Source organism: Ctenopharyngodon idella, chromosome 3 (assembly GCF_019924925.1).
Source record: "Ctenopharyngodon idella isolate HZGC_01 chromosome 3, HZGC01, whole genome shotgun sequence".
In the NCBI taxonomy this organism is placed as follows: domain Eukaryota; kingdom Metazoa; phylum Chordata; class Actinopteri; order Cypriniformes; family Xenocyprididae; genus Ctenopharyngodon; species Ctenopharyngodon idella.
This window is the reverse complement of record NC_067222.1, coordinates 7,779,733-7,800,393: the sequence shown is the minus strand read 5'-3', so window position 1 is coordinate 7,800,393 and position 20,661 is coordinate 7,779,733. Positions and strand designations below refer to the sequence as shown.

Genomic DNA, 20,661 nt, shown 5'->3' with positions numbered 1-20,661 from the left:
AAGTCACAATGCCAGGAACCTGCAAACGGCTTGTTCTGAGACAATGATTATGATTTATGGGGATTTAAAAAAAAGGAGTGGTTGGATTTTTATCATTATAGGGTGGTTGTGTACACATACTGCCAACACGCATTTATGTCCAAACACCATGCAAAAGTGAATTTTGCATAGTAGTTCCCTATAAGAAATGATTGCTCAATCAACACAAAGTACTTCTCCATAAAATGTTTCATTATCTACATAGTTATCACTATCTACAAAGTACAATGTCTCCAACCTTATGTAATAAATCTGTATAGATTTACTGGATATCTGTTATCTAATGACATCTGACCAAGTTTGTAAGTTATTAAAATCCATGTCCGTAAAACTTCAAATTTCTTAATAACAGTGTCACAATGTTGTCACAATAAAAGCTCATTTTCACCATCTGTCTCAGAGGGTACTGATTCAGAAATATTATTTTACAGTATATTACACTTTATTTTTGCTGATTTATGCTCTTTATTTCTGTGGTATGTTGCTGTACTGTATCTTTCTACTGAACATTAATAATCTATCGATGATAATCTAAACACATTCAAATATATCCCAGCCATGACAAATTTACTTCCTGACAAATGCATTTTTGGCACAAATACATTGTGGTATGACTGTATGATTTTGATGAAGGTGTCTGATAGTGACATTATAGACACAACAGTATAGCTTTCTATAAAGCTGCTTTGATACAAATTGTGAAAAGCACTATACAAATAACATTACTATAGTGCCGACAGCAAACGATGCATAATTACAAGCGATTAACCCTAAACTAAATCCTTATCCTAACCCTATTCCTAAAGTAAATACATGTTAATTAATGTTACTCGGTTGTTATGTATGTAAATAAACTGTAACAAATACACCAATAATTAAAAACAAAATGATAAAATTGATCTTATTAAACAATAAAGACAAACCTGTGTGTGAAGAGCTCTGTGCCCGTGTCATCTGTTCATTTCCTGAATTGAAACATATCAAATAACAATTCTCTGTTGACCTTTATACAGATGTGTGTAAAAATGTCTGTGTTCCTTGAAGTCACGCAATGTTTCAGAAAGTGAAAGGGATTATCTTTTGAGATTGTACTTAATTGGACATATTTTGGACACCTAACTGTGATAGTAAGTGATCTTATATAGCCTAGTTATTAATATACATATATTAATTTATTCATTTAAACTCTAATAAGCTTTAATAAAGAATATTCAGTTCAGGGATCAACAATCACACCTTAATTACCACCACTATTATATAATGCACATAAACCCAGGAGAACTTTCTCCTTGAGTTAAATATTAATCAAGGAAACATGATTCAGATATAAACTTCTTATCTGACCTGACTTTACACAAATGAATTTCCCTTAAACTGAGTGATGGAAGAGATCATCATGGATCATCAAGGTATCATTTTTCTTACTATTATGATCCTCTTCATAGTTTGTTATATGAAATGGAAACTGACTGAGCACTGAATGACGAATGTATTATATATGTAACTGCTTTGTATCTAGGTTTCTGTATCATATTAGTAAGCATAAATATTTGCAAAATTTCAGTTTTTATTTTTTTTTATTTTTTGTTACTATAAGTGTAACAAGTATCAGGAGCCAGATGCATAAACACAGCCACTATGTTAAGACTGTGTCTGTTATGAAACAGACTGCAAAGTTATGACCTGTCTTAAAGACAAAAATTAGATGACTTTTAAGACTACTTTAAGAATCCCTTTAAGCTTCACAACAGAAATTTTGTAAAGCTTAAAGGAATAGTTCACCCGAAAATAAAAATTCATTATGTCAGAATTTTCATTTTTGGGTGAACTATCTTTTATATATGTATAGAAACTATTTGTTATATATGTAATAAAATCAGCAATCATCACTTACCTTGGTTCAACAGAACATAGAAAATAGGTAGTATGATTGAAGATTATCTCTTAGTGATGCAGTTTCTGTGTGAAAATGGAACTGAAAACAGTCTGACACTAAAAAAAAATCACCGCAATTTTCTTCAGGAAAATGAATAGAGACATCTGCGAATCAGAGATGATCAGCTGAATACTGAAGACAGAAGAGAAAACAGAAAAAACAATGTCTTCTGACAAAGGTGAGATTCACAGCACTCTAAAAACTAAAAAAAATATATATATATATATTTATATACTCATATAAAGATAAATGTACACTACAATAGCTATACTGATAGGAATGCAATATAATATGAACAACGTTCATTAAGGAAGTAACAACAAATATTAGAGGACAAAGTTTAGAGAGATCAGTGTTCAGCAGTACCTACATTTTTTGAAAGGTCAGCAGACACACCCATCTCTATGATTTCTCATGATGCTACTTAATAAACATTATAAAATTCTGCAATAATTACTTTACTCGCATGTGTCTGTAAACTAGTCTTGTCCAAATACAGCTCTTGTTAGGATTCCATATAAATACCATGTCATAATAGCATTATATCAAGTTGTTCTCTGTAACGATTTACCTATCTTTCTTTCTTTATTTTATTTCAAACAAAAAATAAACAACATAAAATATAAAAATACAATAAGTGTGTTACAAGTTATGTCCGAAAAAGAGCGGGATGAACCAAAAGCTTGTTATTTTTTCTCACCCCTTATACATATTTTTTATGTATATCATTATATATTCATATCAAGATAACAAATATACATTCATTTTAAACACCAAACAATTTGTTTTTTTTTTTTTTTTTTTTACATTTTGCAACAAACAACCCATCACCCTATAATCACACATCTCAATGCAATCAGTATTATAACCCACACTCACAATCACCTCTGTTCATCCTCATATCCTTTTAATAACATGTCTTTATACAACTTTTTAAACTGTGTTTGTACAATGTTTTAACACCTGCTCCAAACTGTGCATAATGACTGTGGGATGGTTTTGTAGGTGTTTCCCCAGATTTCCACACAGTAATTCAAATATGGTAGTATGAGAGTATTATACAGATTATACATTGATTTATTGTTATTGTTTATGTAATTTAATTCTGACTCCATGAATAATTTAATCTGACTCCAATTGTAAATGACTTTTAGTTGCACAATGTTTCCAATGTAAAAGCTGATCATGAGATTAGTTGTGCTTTAATTTAGATCTTTGATTATTCTGATTATCTCATACTATCAATTATTCATTCATTACGGACCCGATATTAGAGTTCTGCGTTCACCCGATAAGATTTCTTGTTGCGCGGGATTAAATTTTGAATGAAAGGCGGATTGCAGTCGGTAACTTTAGTGTACTTTAGGGGCGGTCTGACAATAACCCGGTCGCTCCCGAGATGCTTTGGCATCAGCGCATCTGTGCTTGAACTTGAAGAGAACAAAACTTTCTGCAGTGGTGGCGTTCACACTGTCCCCAGTTCCCTGTCCTGAGAAACCTGGCAAGATATGTTATTTGCATTAGAGGTCTGCACGAGTGCACCTTCAGAGGACATTCAACCTTTGTGATCGGATTTTGGAGGAGAGACTTTCTGAAACGGTCATCAGTCAGCGTCATTCTGTTCTTGCGTGGATGTTAAAAAAGATTTAATTTTGCAGTAGGCTAGCCAGTAAGCCAACAGTTTTCGTTTATGTAATTTTGGCATAGCCTATAGTTTTGAGGGACATGTTGTAGGCTATTTAATTTAGCCTATTTTTCTCTGTGATATTTAGCCTATTATTCTTTGTGACATTTTTTTCTCTGACATTTTTTAGGGTGTTGACAGCATCATAGACAAATAACAAATACAAATCTTGTATATTCAACATTTTATATTTGTTATCCCCAATATATTTTATAATTGTTATCCCCAATTTAAACGCGAGATTCTGGAAACGATCTTAAGTGGACCCGTCGGGTCGGGAAGAAAATCACTATATGCGGATAGCGGGTGAACACAGAGTGAATTTTAGGCGGGAGCGGGTGCATGCGGAATAGAACCATTGCGGGAGCGGGACGAAAAAAAACAGTCCCGCACAGACCTCTACCCGATATCACACAGAGAATCGCATCGGCCGACTGCATTTTCACAGGCACAAATTCGTCAGTTTCTGATTCTTAGTCAGAGGGTGCATAGATTACTAGTCAAACCGCCACATGCTTGTTCATACAAAAATGCAGTTTTCTTAGTCACGATACTGCAACTTGTCAGTGATAGACTATTCCTTAGAAGTCAGTGATAGACAGAACTCAAAGGTCCCACATGATGTGCTACATGCTCCTTTAATTGAGCCTTTAGTTTTGACCTATCCTGACGCAGATTTGCGGAAATATGGACTCCCATTAATCTACTAGTCATAATGATTTCAGAGGAATCCAAAATAAATCAAGATTAACATTTATTGTTTTGCCAGGCAGGATTAAGCATCAATTAAAAGAATTAAAAAGAATACATCACAGAACTGATCAGCATAAAATACAAAGTACAATTCAAAACATAGTATTTCATAATTTCAAAGAGTCAGCAAACCTGGCAAATAGAGAGATACACACAGCAATTGTGCGGGAAGTTCTGAATGCAGATGCTTCCTTGAGTGGTTTGCCAAATCCCTTTAAATACCCCAAGTCTTGACAAAAGGACTGTAAACATTTAGCAAATATTTAAGCAGCTATTGCTGAACCTTTTCTCGTTCCCCAAAGGGTTACACGCCTGGTTTTTGGAGATCAAAACAAATGGTTAATAAAGATCTTTATTGGGGCATTTCCCACACCAGAAGAACAGGCTTTGTTGTCTTTATCTTTGTCTGTTCTATTGATATGGGAGTGAAACCATCTTACTAGCCGTACCAGAAGTATTTACATTGATGTCACATCAAACAGCTAAGATAGTAAATTTGTGACACTTGCATGGCCTGAAGGGAAGAAGAGGATGCGAGGAGTCAGGAACTCGGCATGGGGGCTAGAGAGGAGGTTGAGCCAGGTGTTGTCCTGCACTCTTTCTCGCAGGTCCTCTCTTCAGATTAGTGAATTTTATTGTTTTATTACAAGATAGGAATCTTGAATTCAGTCTTGGTAAAATCCATCCTTACACTAGAACAAAGGAAGCAGGTGACTGAAGATAAACTAAAAGTCAGTGAAAATGAAAAATAAGCTAATTTATAATAAGAAATAAATACTATTTAAAAAGCATTTTCTCTTTCCGTTTTCAGCCATGTGCATCCAGAATTTTTGGTTTCAGCTCAGAATTTTCATTTCGGTGCACCCCTAATTTAAATATAATTAAAACTGATGTTAATGCTTTAGATTAATCTTATTATACAGCCCGGAAAGTACTGCGTACTTATAAAGTGTACCTATAAAGTAAGTACATGTAAGTATAGGGGAACTTATGTAAAGTCTTGGGAATAAAGGGGTAACAACCAGGAAAATAACAAATTATTTATACTGTAAGTATTTTAGAACTAAGGGGTACTTATACTGTTATGATAGACAACAATCTTACGTTTGGGAGCAATTTAGTGAGAAAGTGCACTGATTAAATTGTTTCAAGGCAAGTAGAAAGAACTATTGCAATCTTTTTTAATACATGGGGAAATATACTTTTGTTTCATGTAGTTACAGGGTAAGTAATAAAAACCCCCGCAAACAATCTGATATCACTGACTCCAAAACCTTTATTTGAAAAACAATCTAATTAAAAACAGATTTAAAGTTACAACACTTCTTATTCGTTTCTCTTGCTTGGCTTCCTCCTCCTCTTGTTCCTCTTCTTCTTTTTCTTTCTTTCCACTGATGAATCTTAAGAGGGAATCCCATGTCATTTGCTATTCTGTATTAAAAGAAAATACAGTCCATCCGGAAACGTGCTCACCGTTTACTCATCTTTTACCCTCATGCCATCTGAGATATATACGACTTTACTCAAAGTTTTCTAGAAAAATAAATAATATCTGGGAATGCTTTATAATGCAAGCTCATGTGTTCCTAAAAGTCGAAGCATCAAACAGCACATACAGCAATAACTACAGTAATCCATATGATCCCAATGGATGAATCAATGTCTTCTGAAGTGAAACGATACGTATTTGTAAGAAAAATACCAAATATTTTAAAATTTTTAAAATATAACTGTCACCTGCGCGTGCATGAGAGGGTTGAGAGTTCATGCTTGACGTAACTTGAAGCGTGACGTAAGCGTGCCAAGAAACTCGGATGCCGTCAGTTTTTTTTTTTTTTTTTTTGCTTCTTTTTTTGTTTTGTTTTAATTAATGCTCACAACAAAATACACCGAATAACAGATAATGATAATGAGAAACAAACATGACAGAATAACAGAGACGGCAGTTCTCGCGCGAGTTTCACATGAATCTCCTGCGAGAACTTCATGAAAGCTTCATGTTGCTCATTACAATATGCTTCGTCAAACTCAAAGTCGACTCTCATGCAGGCGCTGGTGACAGTTGGTCGGAAGCGAAAAGATGAATAGCCTAAACCATGAGAAAATTTCTGGGTGTACTGTATTTTCTTTTAATGGGATTTCTTCTTAAGATTCATCAGTTGAGAAACAAGAACAAAAAAGGGACAAAACATGTTACTTTCTGTCAGGACTTTAGAATTTGAAATGAAAAGTTGATTTAAAAAAAAAAATTAATAAATGAATAATAAGTGTTGTAGACCTGTTTTTAATTAAATTGTTTTTCAAATAAAGGTTTCGGAATCAGTGATATCAGATTGTTTGCGTTTTTTTTTTTTTTTACTTACCCTGTATCTACATGAAACAAGAGTGTAACAAGCACCACTTTAATTTACGGCCTGCAATGTCATACTTACCCTGTAACTACATGAAACAAAAGCATATTTCCCCATGTATTAAAAAAGAGTGCAATAGTTCTTTCTACTTGCCTTGAAACAACTTAGTGTACTTTCTCGCTAAATTGCTCCCAAACGTAAGATTAATAATAGTATAAGTACCCCTTAGTTCTAAAATATAGTATAAATAATTTGTTATTTTCCTGGTTGTCGCCCCTTTATTCCCAAGACTTTACATATTGTTCCCCTATACTTACACATATTTACTTTATAGGCACACTATAATTATCGGAAGTTACGCTGTAAATTCGTTGTAATTACGCAGTACTTTCCGGGCTGTAATCTAAAGGGTTACCAAACTGATTTTATACACTTAAAGCATTATCGTATTGCATATCTCATTATCTACCAAGTTATCACATATGTCATAATGCAAGACTAATACTGTTCCTTTTCAAATGGGAACTCGCATGACCGGTGTCTGAAGCACATGATTCAAACATGATAATGTCATTGGTCGGTGACAGCCCATTATGTGGCTACATGACCGTGACCGTGAGTACAAGAGGGAACCTGTAGTAAGTCAACAATTTTTTTGTCTTCAGGATCCATTTCTTTGCATAAGTGTGAAGTAATTATCATGAAGAAACACTCTGCATTTCCAGGAAGCTTGCGCATCAGGTGCGCTTTGTGCATGAATGAGGAGCACACTTTAGTTCTTGCGGGAGCTGAATGCACGCATTGTGAGAATTTACAAAGCTCTGTTCACGTCGTCCCTATTCTTTACTGATGTGGGACATGCATTTGGTTGGATGTGCTGGATAGGATGCATTCACAAAACTATCTACAGAGACAGGTGAAGAGCTTTGTCTTTTCTGTTCTCTTCTAAGGAATAGTAGTCATCGTTTGCACAAGCGTGTTCAGCTCTTGAGGCAACATAGCGATGCATGCATGCTGTTCTTGCATGATTTTCAGAATCCATTGTTTGAACTTAGCACTTAACTTCCGAAGGGGGTTAAATGCACGTTGTGCGGTGCAATTGCAGTAATTTTTTTCCATACAGGCTTGACTCTCTCGAGGGATGAGAGTTAAGTACCTACTCTCTTCTGATCGGGTCCTGTGGGAGGAGTCAAACAGAAATAGTTTTATTTAAGCTCCTCAGCAGACAAAACATATAGGGCAAATTAAAAAAAATGTCTACCAACAAGGGGCAGTGAAGTAAAAGAGTCCTGTACTCACATCGTGAAGCAAACCACCAAAATAACAGCAGAGAATCGTTGTGTGTCATCAATTGGCTTTCGCATCAGAGAAGCATTAAACAGTCTGTGTAAATGCACATTTTTGTGATTTTATGCCGCATCAGAGTTGGTTTCTGTGCTGCTTTTTCTGTGTAAAGATGCCTTTTGAATTAGATCTTTTTGTTGAGGCCTCCACTCTCCTGAGCTTTACCTAGACAGTGACATCAAGTTTGTCGGCTCTCTCAGGCCATTGTGATAAGCTGTCTTTAAGGTTGAGCACAGTTTGGCCTTCTCTTGCTCTAGAGAGTCATTTGGCTGAGGCTTCGTAGCTCCATCTAGACAATGACATCAAGCATGCTGGCTCTCTATGGGTCACCTTGGTAAACTTAAGACTTGTATAGCTTAATATAATGTAAATGATATCTCTTACTGAAATATGTAGTAGAAAACCCATGAAAGATTTAAGTTATTAAAAAATCCATTACATATTTAAACAATGGGGGGCGCGATTTTGTTTAAGTGCACAGTGCATTCTACATTGATGACGTCAAATGGTTGCACTCTGTGAGCTACTGACGCTACCCTGTTGCTATTTTTACCACAACACAACTCAAAATATAATATACGATGCCAATTTTCAGTCGATGGACCACAAGAGAAGCGAAGTTGTGTAGAATGTGGATGAATAAAACTTCCTAAAGAACCGTGTCTTTGTTCTCTCCAAATTAGCCCTGATGCCTTTGATACTTTTTCATCTGTATACTTTGGGGCAACGGTAATCTAGTAACGCATTCAAGTCTTAATACCTGCTGGGTTCCTTTTAAAACATGATCAGCCTTTTCAATTTGAGCCAGAGTGCAAAATTAGTGAGGATGAAAACATTGAAGATGTGCAATGTCTCTGTGGCTATTTGAACTACTGTCATAGATATCCCGTGCATCACAGCACACACAAACTTTGAGGCAGTCTGTCTCAATCGAGATGTGTTATAGGCTGCCCTCGTCAGTCTCCACGACACATATGGCATTTAGTTAAAGCCTATGATCATATCCATTGACAACTGTAAGCTCTTTCAGTAGCTGTGGTCTACTGAAATCCTCGAAGGCATCAGTGATAAAGTGACGAGAACAAAGACGCGGGTCTTTAGGGAGTTTTATTCGCCCACATTCTTCACAACTTCCCATTCTTTTCTCCTCTTATCGCAAGTAAAGCAGTGAAGACTTGCATCTCTTCTCTTGCTGCATATCGACTGAAAATTATAACCAAAAGCTGCACAATGTGGCATTGTATATTATATTCCGAGTTGTGTTGCGGTAAAAATAGCAAAAGGGTAGCGTCAGTAACTCACCAAGTGCAACCATATGACGTCATCGATGTGGAATGCACTGTGCACTTAAACAAAATGGAACCTACATTGTCCAAATATGTTTTTTTTTTTAATGAACGTAAACCTTTCATGGGTTTTCTATTACATATTTCAGTAAGAGACATCATTTATGTTATATTAAGACATACAAGTCTTAATCTAGAGAGCCATTCGGCTAAGGGACATACGCTCTCCCATATAGACAATGACACCAAAAATAGACAATGACATCAAGAATGTCGGCCCTCTGTGAGGCCAAAACTGTCTTTAAGGTTGAGTTTGGTTGGCCTCCTCTCACTTTAGAGAGTCATTCTGCTGAGGGCTCCACTCACCTTAGCTCCAGTTAGACAGTGACATCAAGTTTTCAGCCATCTGTGAGGCTGCTTTTGTAAACAGTCTTTGAGGTTGAGTAAGGCTGGCCTCCTCTTGCTCAGAAGGTCAAAGCATTTCTTTAACTGCTCCACTGGGGTCCTTAGAAGTTAAACCAGATCCCCCTAGTATAGTGACAGGCATAAGAGTTTGTGTTTCTTTATGCCAGTATTCCCTTGAAGATAATGCCTGGCATGAAGGCTGGCACTACCAGACCTTTGGGCTCTGCCCTTAGAGCAGGCACTGGCGCCTGCTACGACAAGGGAGGAAGGATTTAATGCCGGGACTTACCTTGTATAGGGTTGGAATCTTGGGTCATGGCTGTAGGGAATAGTGTCACTGACAGTCCGTGACAGACCTGAATGAGGAATGTGGCTCCAGCATCTAAGTCTGTTTAGTTGATCTTATACTGATGGCAGTCATTTCCTTGGTATGGCATAGTGGGTATTTTGTTTCCCATAGTGTCCACTAGAGGGCACAGTGTGAGTTCCCATTCAAAAAGGAACATTTCAGGTTATGCATGTAACCATGGTTCTCTGAGAAGGGGAACAAGACATTGCGTCTCTCTGCCATACCTCAGGCTTGCCTGCTCACATCTTCAGACAAAGAAATTGTTGACATGTACTACAGGTACCCTCTTGTACTCATGGTCATACATGTAGCCATGTCACGGGCCGCATTTGAATCACATGCTTCAGACACTGGTCATGCTGGAGGCGTTCTCCATAGAGTCCACTAGAGGACACAGTGTCTTGTTCCCCTTCTCAGAAAAGTGTTTTCTCTTTTACAGATTTAGGAGAAAATGCAGACGAAGAAAGGTTTGTGCTGCCAAGGAAAGCTGTGGATGAAGAGACTGCAACAGGAAACCTCAAAGAGCAAATAAATAAAGATAAAAATGAAAGAGGAAAAGAGGAGATATTAACTAAAACATGTATTTCAATAAAGGTGGGTGTGCAGAGGAAAATATTACAAAACAAGTGAGAGATTATGTGTCTAATGTTAATTAATTCAGGAACTTGAATTCATTCAGGAACACCACTATGGTGTTTGTAGTCACACAATGGTTTATTCTACTTTAAATTTTGTTTTTTGGAGCTATCTTCATTGGCAGTCTTCATTGCAATCACTTATTAAGTTCCTGTTAATTGAACTGCTGTTTTGAAGCAATACACACTATATAATTGTGCTGTTGAACTGAAAATCAGCACAGCTGTGGCAGAATCCCATCTGTGCTGATATTTGACAGCAATCTTTTTTTTTCTTTTCTTTTTTTTTCCCAAAAAAGGGCCAGATGAGAATGACAGCTCTTTTAAATTCTGTACTTTCTTTTTTTTCTTTTTTCTTTTGAAAAAGGGCCTTTCCCTTTCAAGGGAACTTGCGCTGCGCCGAGAATAGCGTTTTGGGAATGCTCTGCGTGATTGCGTCATGAAGCACTTGTGAAATCAGTCCAATGATGTGACGAGGCGTCAGAAGTGGGTGACGTCACGACCAGGAAACTATAAAGCACGCTCAAACAGTGAAATGCCAGCTTCTGCGTCTTCAGTAGCATTCTATGTGAAACGTTTGTCTTATATGGTGTTGTTTGTCAGTTAAAGAAGCATTGTTATGGTAACCAAGTAGCAGTTTAGATTATGTGTTCCTCCCTGCCCTCGCTACATCACAAGTGGAGATACACACGATCTATGTGTTGTTTGTTTGGGAGCGGAGCACGGTCAGCGGAGCACAGTCAGCGCTTGAGGGTGCTGGCTGTGTTCACTGTGAACAGATTTCTCTACGGATGCTCTGCTCCCACCTGGCGCTCTTCAAGCTCACTCTAAGGCTCACGCTCAGGCTTGCGGTCCTCTTGGTTCTGGTCCCGCTGCTGCCGAGGCACAGCGGCTATTTAGATAATGGGGATCGCAAATGGATCTAGCAGATGGGTTAGAGACGGGCCCAGCTTTATCTCTGCCCTCACCTGCAAGCTTTGCGGTTCTTTCCACTCTGGTTGAAGTTCTAGTGCTTCGCGTATCCAACTCTGAAGAGTTGGATGTCCAAAGCATCAACCTAGGAGAGGTTGAGGACCCGCCACCTCACTCTCCTGTATATGAGGAGCTGGTAGAGTTTGTGACTCATGCTGTTGCGAAGTTAAACATCGACTGGCCAGCAGAGAGCTAGGATGTTCATCCTACAAGCAAACTGCATGAAAGTTTCCTGCCCTCACAAGCTCAACCTCTATGTCGGGGCCTCCCATTTTTTCCTGATCTCTACACTGAGGTGTCGAGATCGTGGAAGAAACCGGTCTCCTATAAAGTGCATAGTGCACAACTCTCACACTATTCCTCTATAGTTTGCCTAAAAGAGCACGGTTATGGACCGATGCCTAAGGTGAAAGAGACACCCTAAAGGCCCCGACATTGCTCACCAAACCAGTGAGAACAACATCAGCTTTGTTGGGCAAAGCTTATGTGGCTTCTGGTCAGGCTGCAGCATGCCTACACACTATGGGCGTACTGCAGGCCTACCAGTCTGATTTGTTAGGAGACCTAGATGAGGGCGGGGGTATTGGCCCGAATGCTGTCGGTGAGCTGCGTTGGGCCACAAATCTCTCTCTTCGTGCCACCAACGAGACGGCCAGATCAATCGGCCATGCAATGGCAGCCCTGGTGGCCATAGAGAGACATCTGTGGTTGAATATAAGTGATATTAAGGAGAAAGAAAAAAACTTTCTGATGGACATACCGCTTTCGCCTTCTGGCCTCTTTGGCGATGCAGTTAACACTGTCGTCGAGAGGTTCCAGGAGGCCAGTAAATGAGCTGCTGCTTTCCAGAAGCTCCTCCCCCGCCGGTCTCAGGTCTCAGGGGCTTCTTAGCGGGACCAGCCCCAAACATCTAAAGCCAGTTCCTCACACCGTGCCACCTAAAAGCAAAGCATCGCCACCTGGGCTCCCCACCAGTGGTGTCAGGCCTCTGAGGGTAGTCCCCTCCAGAGGGAAATGATTAACACCTCAGTATACGGTCCCCAGCTCTCTACGGTGCCCTCAGGGGGCCATTCTGCCAACCCTGCCGCCTCATGTGCTTCACGGTGCAGCAATTCTCAGCAAGCGTATATTCCAGTGTCCGCCCGGAAACATACTGGTGCTAGGATGCACACTATGGGCATGCTGCAGACCTACCAGTCTGATTTGTTAGGAGACCTAGATGAGGGCGGGGGTATTGGCCCGAACGCTGTCAGTGAGCTGCAGCAAGCGTATATCTCACTAGTTTGTCACGATAGAACCCCAATTCGCTTTTGGGGACGAAGCGTACCAATATTGGGTTCTTCCATTCGGCCTAGCATTATCACCCTGCACTTTCACCAAATGTGTGGATGCAGCATTGCTCACATGAGAAAGTTGGGGTTAAAGTTAAACACCAAGAAGAGTGTGCTTTCTCTAGCTCAGAGGACCACTTTTCTGGGCATGGTATGGGATTCTGTTGAATGAAGCTATGCCAGTCACTCACTGTAAAACTGTTTCAAAGACTGTTGGGTTTGATGGCAGCAGCATCTAACATGATACCTTTTGGCTTGCTGTACATGAGATCCAGGCAGTGGTGGCTCAGGACCACAGGGTTTTCTCGGAGGGGAAATCCTTTTTGCATGATCAAGGTCATGTGGCGATGCTTACGTGCCTTGGTTATGTGGAAGAAACCCTGGGGGCGTGTTACAGAAAGATCTTAACTTAAGAATCCTATCTTATCGGTTTGGTAACCATGGCAATCTCAGTTAGGACCTCGCTGAGGACAAACGCTATTACAAAATGACATTTCTTAAGTGCATAACCTTATCTTAACTATGGATATAAAACAGGTATTACAGAAGCATCCTAACTCGACAAAAAAATCCTAAAAGCTGTCTTAACTTTAGGACAACCCCACTGGTGTCCTAACTTCCAACCCTTTTGAAATCCAATGGTAAAAATCACAGTACAAAAGCCCTTTTGAGAATGCCGTTGCATTTATTAATTACACAAGACAAAGAGCAGCGACATTTGAAATTAAAAGCGTGTCAGGGTTTCTCCATTTTGATGTCAGGTTTACCTCAGAATCAGTTTGCGCGTCATAGGTTGCTTGGTAACAGACCTGACAGTTGATTACTGTACTCGATGGAGCGGTTTAAGATTTCCTAACTACAGATAAGATGAGATTTTGTAAGATAGGATAAGAATCCTAAATCAAGTTAAGATTTGCTTCTGTAATACGAATTTGTGAAAAATCCTAAATTAAGTTATCATATCTTAAGTTAAGACCCAAGATAGAAATTTTCTGTAATACGCCCCCTGGTTCCTATCCCAAGGGCCCGTGCTGGGAGCTCCTTGTCGTTGCAAGATGCTTACAACGGATGCTTCCCTCATGAGCTGGGGGGCAAAATATCGAGCGCCCTGCCTGGGACATAAGGTCCCTCCTGATCGGAATTTCCCAAGGAGACCCATCGAGGAGAGACACTAGATCCGAGAACCACACTCTCACTGTCCATTCTGGTTTTCCCTCACACATCCAGCTCTTCTTGGACTTGATGCTATGGTGGAGGCGTGGCCGAGGCTTCGTCTATATGAATTTCCTCCAATCGCTCTGCTCCCGGGAGTTTTGGAGGGAGTTCACCGGGACCAGGTCTGGCTCACCTTGATTGACCCGCGATGGCCGGGCAGAGTGTGATTCTCAAATCTAGTGTCTCTCCTTGACGGCTCTCCTTGGGAGATTCTGATCAGGAGGGACCTTCTGTCCCAGGCAGGGGGTTCGATATTTCTCCTCCGCCCAGAACTATGGAAGCTGTGGGCTTGGCCTCTGAAGGGGCCCTGCTCATAGACTCTGGTCTCTCAACTGAGGTTGTTGGGACTATCCTTCACTCCAGAGCTCCACGAGGAAATTATATGCCCTGAAGTGGAGAGTGTTCAATTCGTAGTGTAGTGGTCATCAGATGGACCCAGTAAACTGCCCTGTTGATACAGTGCTGGAGTTCCTGCGAGAGCGATTTACTGCATCCCCATCCACCTTAAAGGTTTATGTGGTGGCCATAGCTGCTTACCACATTCCTTTGGGTGGTATGTCATTAGGGAGAGACCCCCGGTATCACGTTTCCTCTGTGGCACTTTGAGGCTGAGGCCTGTAGTGTGCACAAGGGTACAAGCTGTGATTTGGCCGTGGTGCTTCATGGTCTTTCTGTGGCTCCCTGTGAGCCTATTGAGGATGTTCCAGTCACGTTTCTGACTCTCAAGACATTGTTCCTCCTGGCTATCACTTCTCTTAAAAGGATAGGAGATCTGCAAGCTTTGTCGGTTGCCCCTTTGTGCTTGGAATTTGTGCTCGGTATGGTGAATGCTTTTCTCCACCTCAGACCAGGTTACATCCCTAAGGTTCCCACTAATGTGGCTAAATCTATTGTGCTGCAAGCCTTCTGTCCTTGGTCACTTTAGCGGCATGGGTATGAACGTTCCCAAAGCGTCATTCTCGACTGTCAGTGACTACTTCAGAGTTTTTGAAGCTAGCGTTTCACTGTTTGAGCGTCTCGTCACACCATTGGACTGATTTCACATGTGCTTCATGACTCAATCACGCAGCACATTCCCAAAGCGTCATTCTCAACGCAGCGTCTTGTTTCCTCTTCGGGGAACTAAGGTTACAGTCATAACTGAGACATTTTTTTTTTCTTTTCTTTTTTTTTTTTTTTCTGAAAAAAGGTCAGGTGGGAATGACACTTCTTTTAAATTCTGTACTTGCAACCCTAGTGAAAGGAAAATCGTTTTTTGTTATTGAATTTACAGAAGGAAAACAACAACTTTGAAAGGCCAGGTCAATACCTGAAGTGGGAAAAGCGTGAAAGAGAAAAGGAGCATCTATTTCACAGACTTCATCTTGACAGGCATGCCAACAATCTGAGAGTTGCAGACATTCTTCAATTAACTGCATGTTCATTACAATCCCATGAATCTTGTGCTGAAGAGGAGCTGATTCAAACTTTCATACAAAAACTACTGATGATGAACTATAAAGCAAGATACATTAAAACTAAAGAGAGCGATGAGGAAGATCACACACAACAAAGAGACAATGACTTTTCTGACGATGAAGGTGATATATTCAAAGCAATGTCTTTGTCTAACAAAGAAAAAACTCAATCTGAGCGAATTCACTCAATGGATGTTCAGATGGCCATGTTTCACTGTGTTGATAGTTTCCTGAAACAGCTGATGGTGACTAAACTGTCCCAGTGTCAGTACGCTCTGCCTCTGCTTGTTCCTGATCCAGTCACACATCAGATTGAGTTTCCTCTCTGGACATTCAGACAAATCAACAAGAGCTGGAAGATCAAAAAACAGAACAATGAAACCATTAAATTCCAGCCAGTCTACAAGGCAGAAACTCCAATGGTATTTTTCTTCAGGTTTAACTCTGTGTCTTCATCTAAGTCTGAATTGATGAACAGTCTGATCAATGAGAAACACAACACGTTCTTCCACAGGAACTGCCCAGGCAGCAGCAGAACCAGAGTACTGATGGATGGAGTGGTGGAGATCGCCTGGTTCTGCCCCTCCGGAACATATGATGATAAATTCAATGACTGTGTTGCGTTCTGTAATCTACATGGTGATGCAGGAGACCATGAGAAACAGCTGGAGATCCTCACTGAAATGGCCTCAGTCAATGTTGTTCTTCTACCACAACTTCACAGGAATGATAGAAGTGCAGCAATAATCCAAAACCTTTTCAGGAACAAAAAGCCACTGATTTGTCTTTTTACTGAGGAGGAATCTACTGTAATTGAGACAAGGAAATGGAAATTCAAAATTGGTTTGAAAGACAGAAATCAGTCAGATGTAACTGAAGAACTAAGAAGAGTTATAAATTATTGTCTCTTAGAATCATCTTCCACTTTCAGACTTGAGGATGTATCCAAACACTCAGACATCAGTGTAGATGAGGAAGATGATGATGACTGCAGGAAAGGAAGAGAAGCAGCACAACAGATGATGAGTTTACTGGAGAAGAAAGATCTGACAGAAATCAAAGAATCATTTCTGCCCTGTCAGGGGAAACTATGGCATCAATGGAGTCAGAAGAACAAAGAACTACATCGAAATCAAGCATATGACACAGAAATAGATATTAGTAAAAAACACACTGAAATGAAGAAAATTCGTCAAAACCAATATGAATCTGGCATCAACAAGTTTATGATGTTCTTTATTAAAGAAATAAACTTACATGCTGAGAATAAGATGTATTTCCTTAAATGGCTTGGAATCTTCTTGGATGACTATATCTCACAGGATATTTCTGTTCTTCATCACAGATATGATGAAAAGTGGTCAGTGGTTGTAAAACTGAAAGAGAATGATAATAAACCTGAACAACTCAAAGTTGAAGAAACTGAACTTGAAAAAATATCTGGAGAACTTCAAGCTGTAGCCTTTGGGTTGGAGCACATCATGAGGGAGATCGGTCAGATCTATGAATCATGTTCATCTGTGAAGAAGAACAAGAAAGATCTGCAGGTTCACTTCTCTTCTCTTCCGAGTCTTGCAGCAGAGATGATGATCTCTGGATTTCCACTGGAGCTGATGGATGGAGATGCTGCTCATGTTCCTCTGATCTGGATCTCTGCTGTTCTAGATGAACTCTTCCAGAAACTGGGAGACCAAAGAGTCTTCGTGCTGTCAGTTTTAGGGCTTCAGAGCTCTGGGAAATCCACCATGCTGAATGCCATGTTTGGACTCCAGTTTGCCGTCGGTGCTGGCAGGTGCACCAGAGGAGCTTTCATGCAGCTGGTCAGAGTGTCAGGCGAGATGAAAACACAGATTGAATTTGACTATATTCTGGTTGTTGATACTGAGGGTCTTCGTGCTCTAGAACTGGCTGGAAGATCAACAAGACATCATGACAATGAATTGGCCACATTTGTTGTTGGAATTGGGAATCTGACCTTGATCAACATATTTGGAGAAAACCCATCTGAGATGCAGGACATTCTTCAGATTGTAGTTCAGGCCTTCATGAGGATGAAGAAGGTCAGACTGAATCCCAGCTGTGTGTTTGTGCATCAGAACGTTTCAGACATCACAGCTGGAGATAAAAATAAGGAGGGAAGGAAACGACTACAGGATACACTGGATAAGATGACAAAACTTGCTGCTGAGGAGGAAGTCTTTGATGCAGAATGTTTCAGTGATGTCATTAGATTTGATGCACGGAATGATGTGAAGTATTTTGCTCAGCTCTGGGAGGGCAGCCCACCCATGGCACCACCAAACCCAAAATACTGTGAGAATATTCAACAACTAAAGAAAACTATTATGTCTCAAGCCTCAAAATCACATGGAATGAAGCTTAACAACTTCAAAGATCGTATTAAAGATCTCTGGGAGGCTTTACTGAAGGAACGATTTGTCTTCAGCTTCAGAAATTCTCTGGAGGTCACAGCCTACAGGAAACTGGAGACAAAATATAGCAAGTGGACCTGGAGTCTTCGCTGTGCCATGATGGAAACTGAGAACAAACTACACAACAAAATAGAAAATGAAGCAATTCATGAGGTTGAGGAAACTGATCTTCAAAGAGAACTGAAAAAGACAAGTGAGGAAGTGGAGAAATCTATGTCTGAATTCTTTGAGAAAGACACAGATGCAGATATACTGATTCAGTGGAAAACGTCATTTGAAATCAAAATCAAAGAGCTTCAGGACAACATTGTCAGAGAAACAAAGAGGAAATTAAATGAGATTCTTCAACAGCGAGAAATAAAGAAAAAAATAGATGCTCAGAGGACACATCATGAAAACACTCTTTATGAAAAGAGCAAAGAACTTGCCTTAAAACTCAAAGCTAAAGCAAAAGATGAAGAAACACTGAAGAAAGAGTTGGATTTGTTTTGGAATCTGAGTGTTAAGAAGATCATCACAGACACTCAGATTTCATTCAAAGACATTGACATGTTGAGAGATGTGAAACTCCTTCTCATTGACATCTATGAAAGTGCTCCTGTAGACCACAGGAAAGAGGGCAGTGAGTACAATGATATTTTCACACTGAGGAGTTATGGCGAATATGTTATTTTTAACACAAAACGTAATGACACCAAAAGTATGTCTGTAAAGAGTGTTCTTAAGAAAATTCAAAAATCATTTGGATTAACTCAAAATCCAAATAGTGATGATCAAATACGGTTATTAGTCAATGATGTTATTCAGCAGACAGACAAAATGATTCAGTCATTTAACATTTCAAAGATGGGCTACAACATCAGCTACATTCAACAACTCATAGATTACATCAAGAGGAGAGTAAAAGAACATCAGGAAGGATCTGTGGAATATGAGTTCAAGAATGAATTCTTCATTGATTTGGTTTATTCCATCTGTAAGAGAGCAAACAAGATAATCACAGACCAACACAGAATGTTCAAGGAAGCCAATGATCCTGTAATATATTTTGGGAAAAAGAAAGAAGAGTACTACAGAATATTACAGAAATACTGTCATGGAGCAACATCAACTGCAATTTTTGGTGAGATCATCTGTCAGAAACTGAAAGAGCCCATTGAGCAGAGTGTCTACAAGAAGACTGCAAGAGATCTGGCAGATGAAATGAGATCAAACTGTGAATCACTAAATGGAAACAGATCAAATCTGGAGAAACACATCCTGAAGACACTTGCAGAAGAGGAGAATTTTTACAAATACATGAACTATATTTATAATCCCAAAGATCACTTCAAGAGTTTCATCAGAGATGAAGTCAGTCGGTACATCAATGGTAAGTTCAGTGTCAGTGTTTTACCAAAGATGAAGGAGAACATTAAACTCCTGCAGCAGAAGATCATTGAAGCAGCACATGAATCTACTGAACATGTTCAAGTGAACAGTGGAGAGGTTGGTTTGTGGTTGAAGAGTTTCACACAGCAGCTCTCAGATGTGCTTATCTTCTCTGAAAAAGACCTCAGTGGAGTGAAACATGATGATGTTGATGATTTCAACCTCCTTGAAGATGTGATAAGACAAGAACTTCCTGCAATAATGTCTGATATCCACAGCAGATTCAACACAGATACATTTTGTGCAAACCTAGACAATAAATTGAGGCCAGATGAGCTTCTGTTTGATCACTTTTGTCAGTGCTGTTGGGTTCAGTGTCCATTCTGTGGAGCCATCTGCACCAACACTATAGAAAGCCATCCTGGAGATCACAGTGTTCCTTTCCACCGTGTTACTGGCCTGAATGGGTGGTTTCACAACAACACAACAAACTTGTCTACTGAAATCTGCACATCAGCAGTAGCAAGCAGCACTATATATTTTTATCCCAATGACTCAAATAATAAAGTGCTCTGGAAAGATTATAAAAGTGCAGGACGAAAATATGAAGACTGGAGCATCACTCCTGATCTCTCTGAACTGCCCTACTGGAAGTGGTTTGTGTGCAAATTCCAGAATCAGCTTGAGAAGCACTACAAGAAAACATTTGAGGAGAAGGGTAAGATCCCAGAAGAATGGAGAAAATACTCAAAACAAGATGCTTTTGAGAGTTTGGATAAATACATTTAATTGAACAACTAAAATAAGCTTCTTTAGGTTTTGACTCACAGAATACACTTTGCAATGAGTCCGAAATCAACTAAACCTCATTTCACAGAATATAAGACTGTATTTTATAAACCGGTTTTTGTGAATTGATCTACACTGAAATGTTGCATTACAGAGAACTCCAGCTCTAAACATCTCAGAAGATTTCCCATGTCCTATTTAAAAAACAATTATTGGAATTGTGCAATCAACACCAAACTCAGTGAGAAGTGCCATCTGATATCATTTCAAAGATGCTGAAAACTGATGAGCATAGCTTGGCATTCAGTTTAG

At 39.5% G+C, this 20,661-nt stretch overlaps 1 protein-coding gene across 1 annotated transcript; it reads left to right on the top strand.

Moving 5' to 3' along the window:
* The first annotated feature begins 14,574 nt into the window (after window positions 1-14,574).
* LOC127510181 (interferon-induced very large GTPase 1-like) lies at window positions 14,575-20,349 on the top strand. Its single transcript, XM_051889745.1, has 2 exons — window positions 14,575-14,637; window positions 15,544-20,349. Exons 1-2 carry the CDS (start codon window positions 14,575-14,577, stop codon window positions 20,347-20,349), a joined length of 4,869 nt encoding a protein of 1,622 aa, XP_051745705.1.
* Window positions 20,350-20,661: the final 312 nt, after the last annotated feature.

Bases quoted from the DNA above. Each gene is read 5' to 3' on its own strand.
- LOC127510181 (XM_051889745.1), top strand. From the start codon at position 14,575: ATGGAAGCTGTGGGCTTGGCCTCTGAAGGGGCCCTGCTCATAGACTCT. The intron at 14,638-15,543 runs GTTGTTGGGACT...CCCTAGTGAAAG, and splicing joins ACTCTGGTCTCTCAACTGAG to GAAAATCGTTTTTTGTTATT.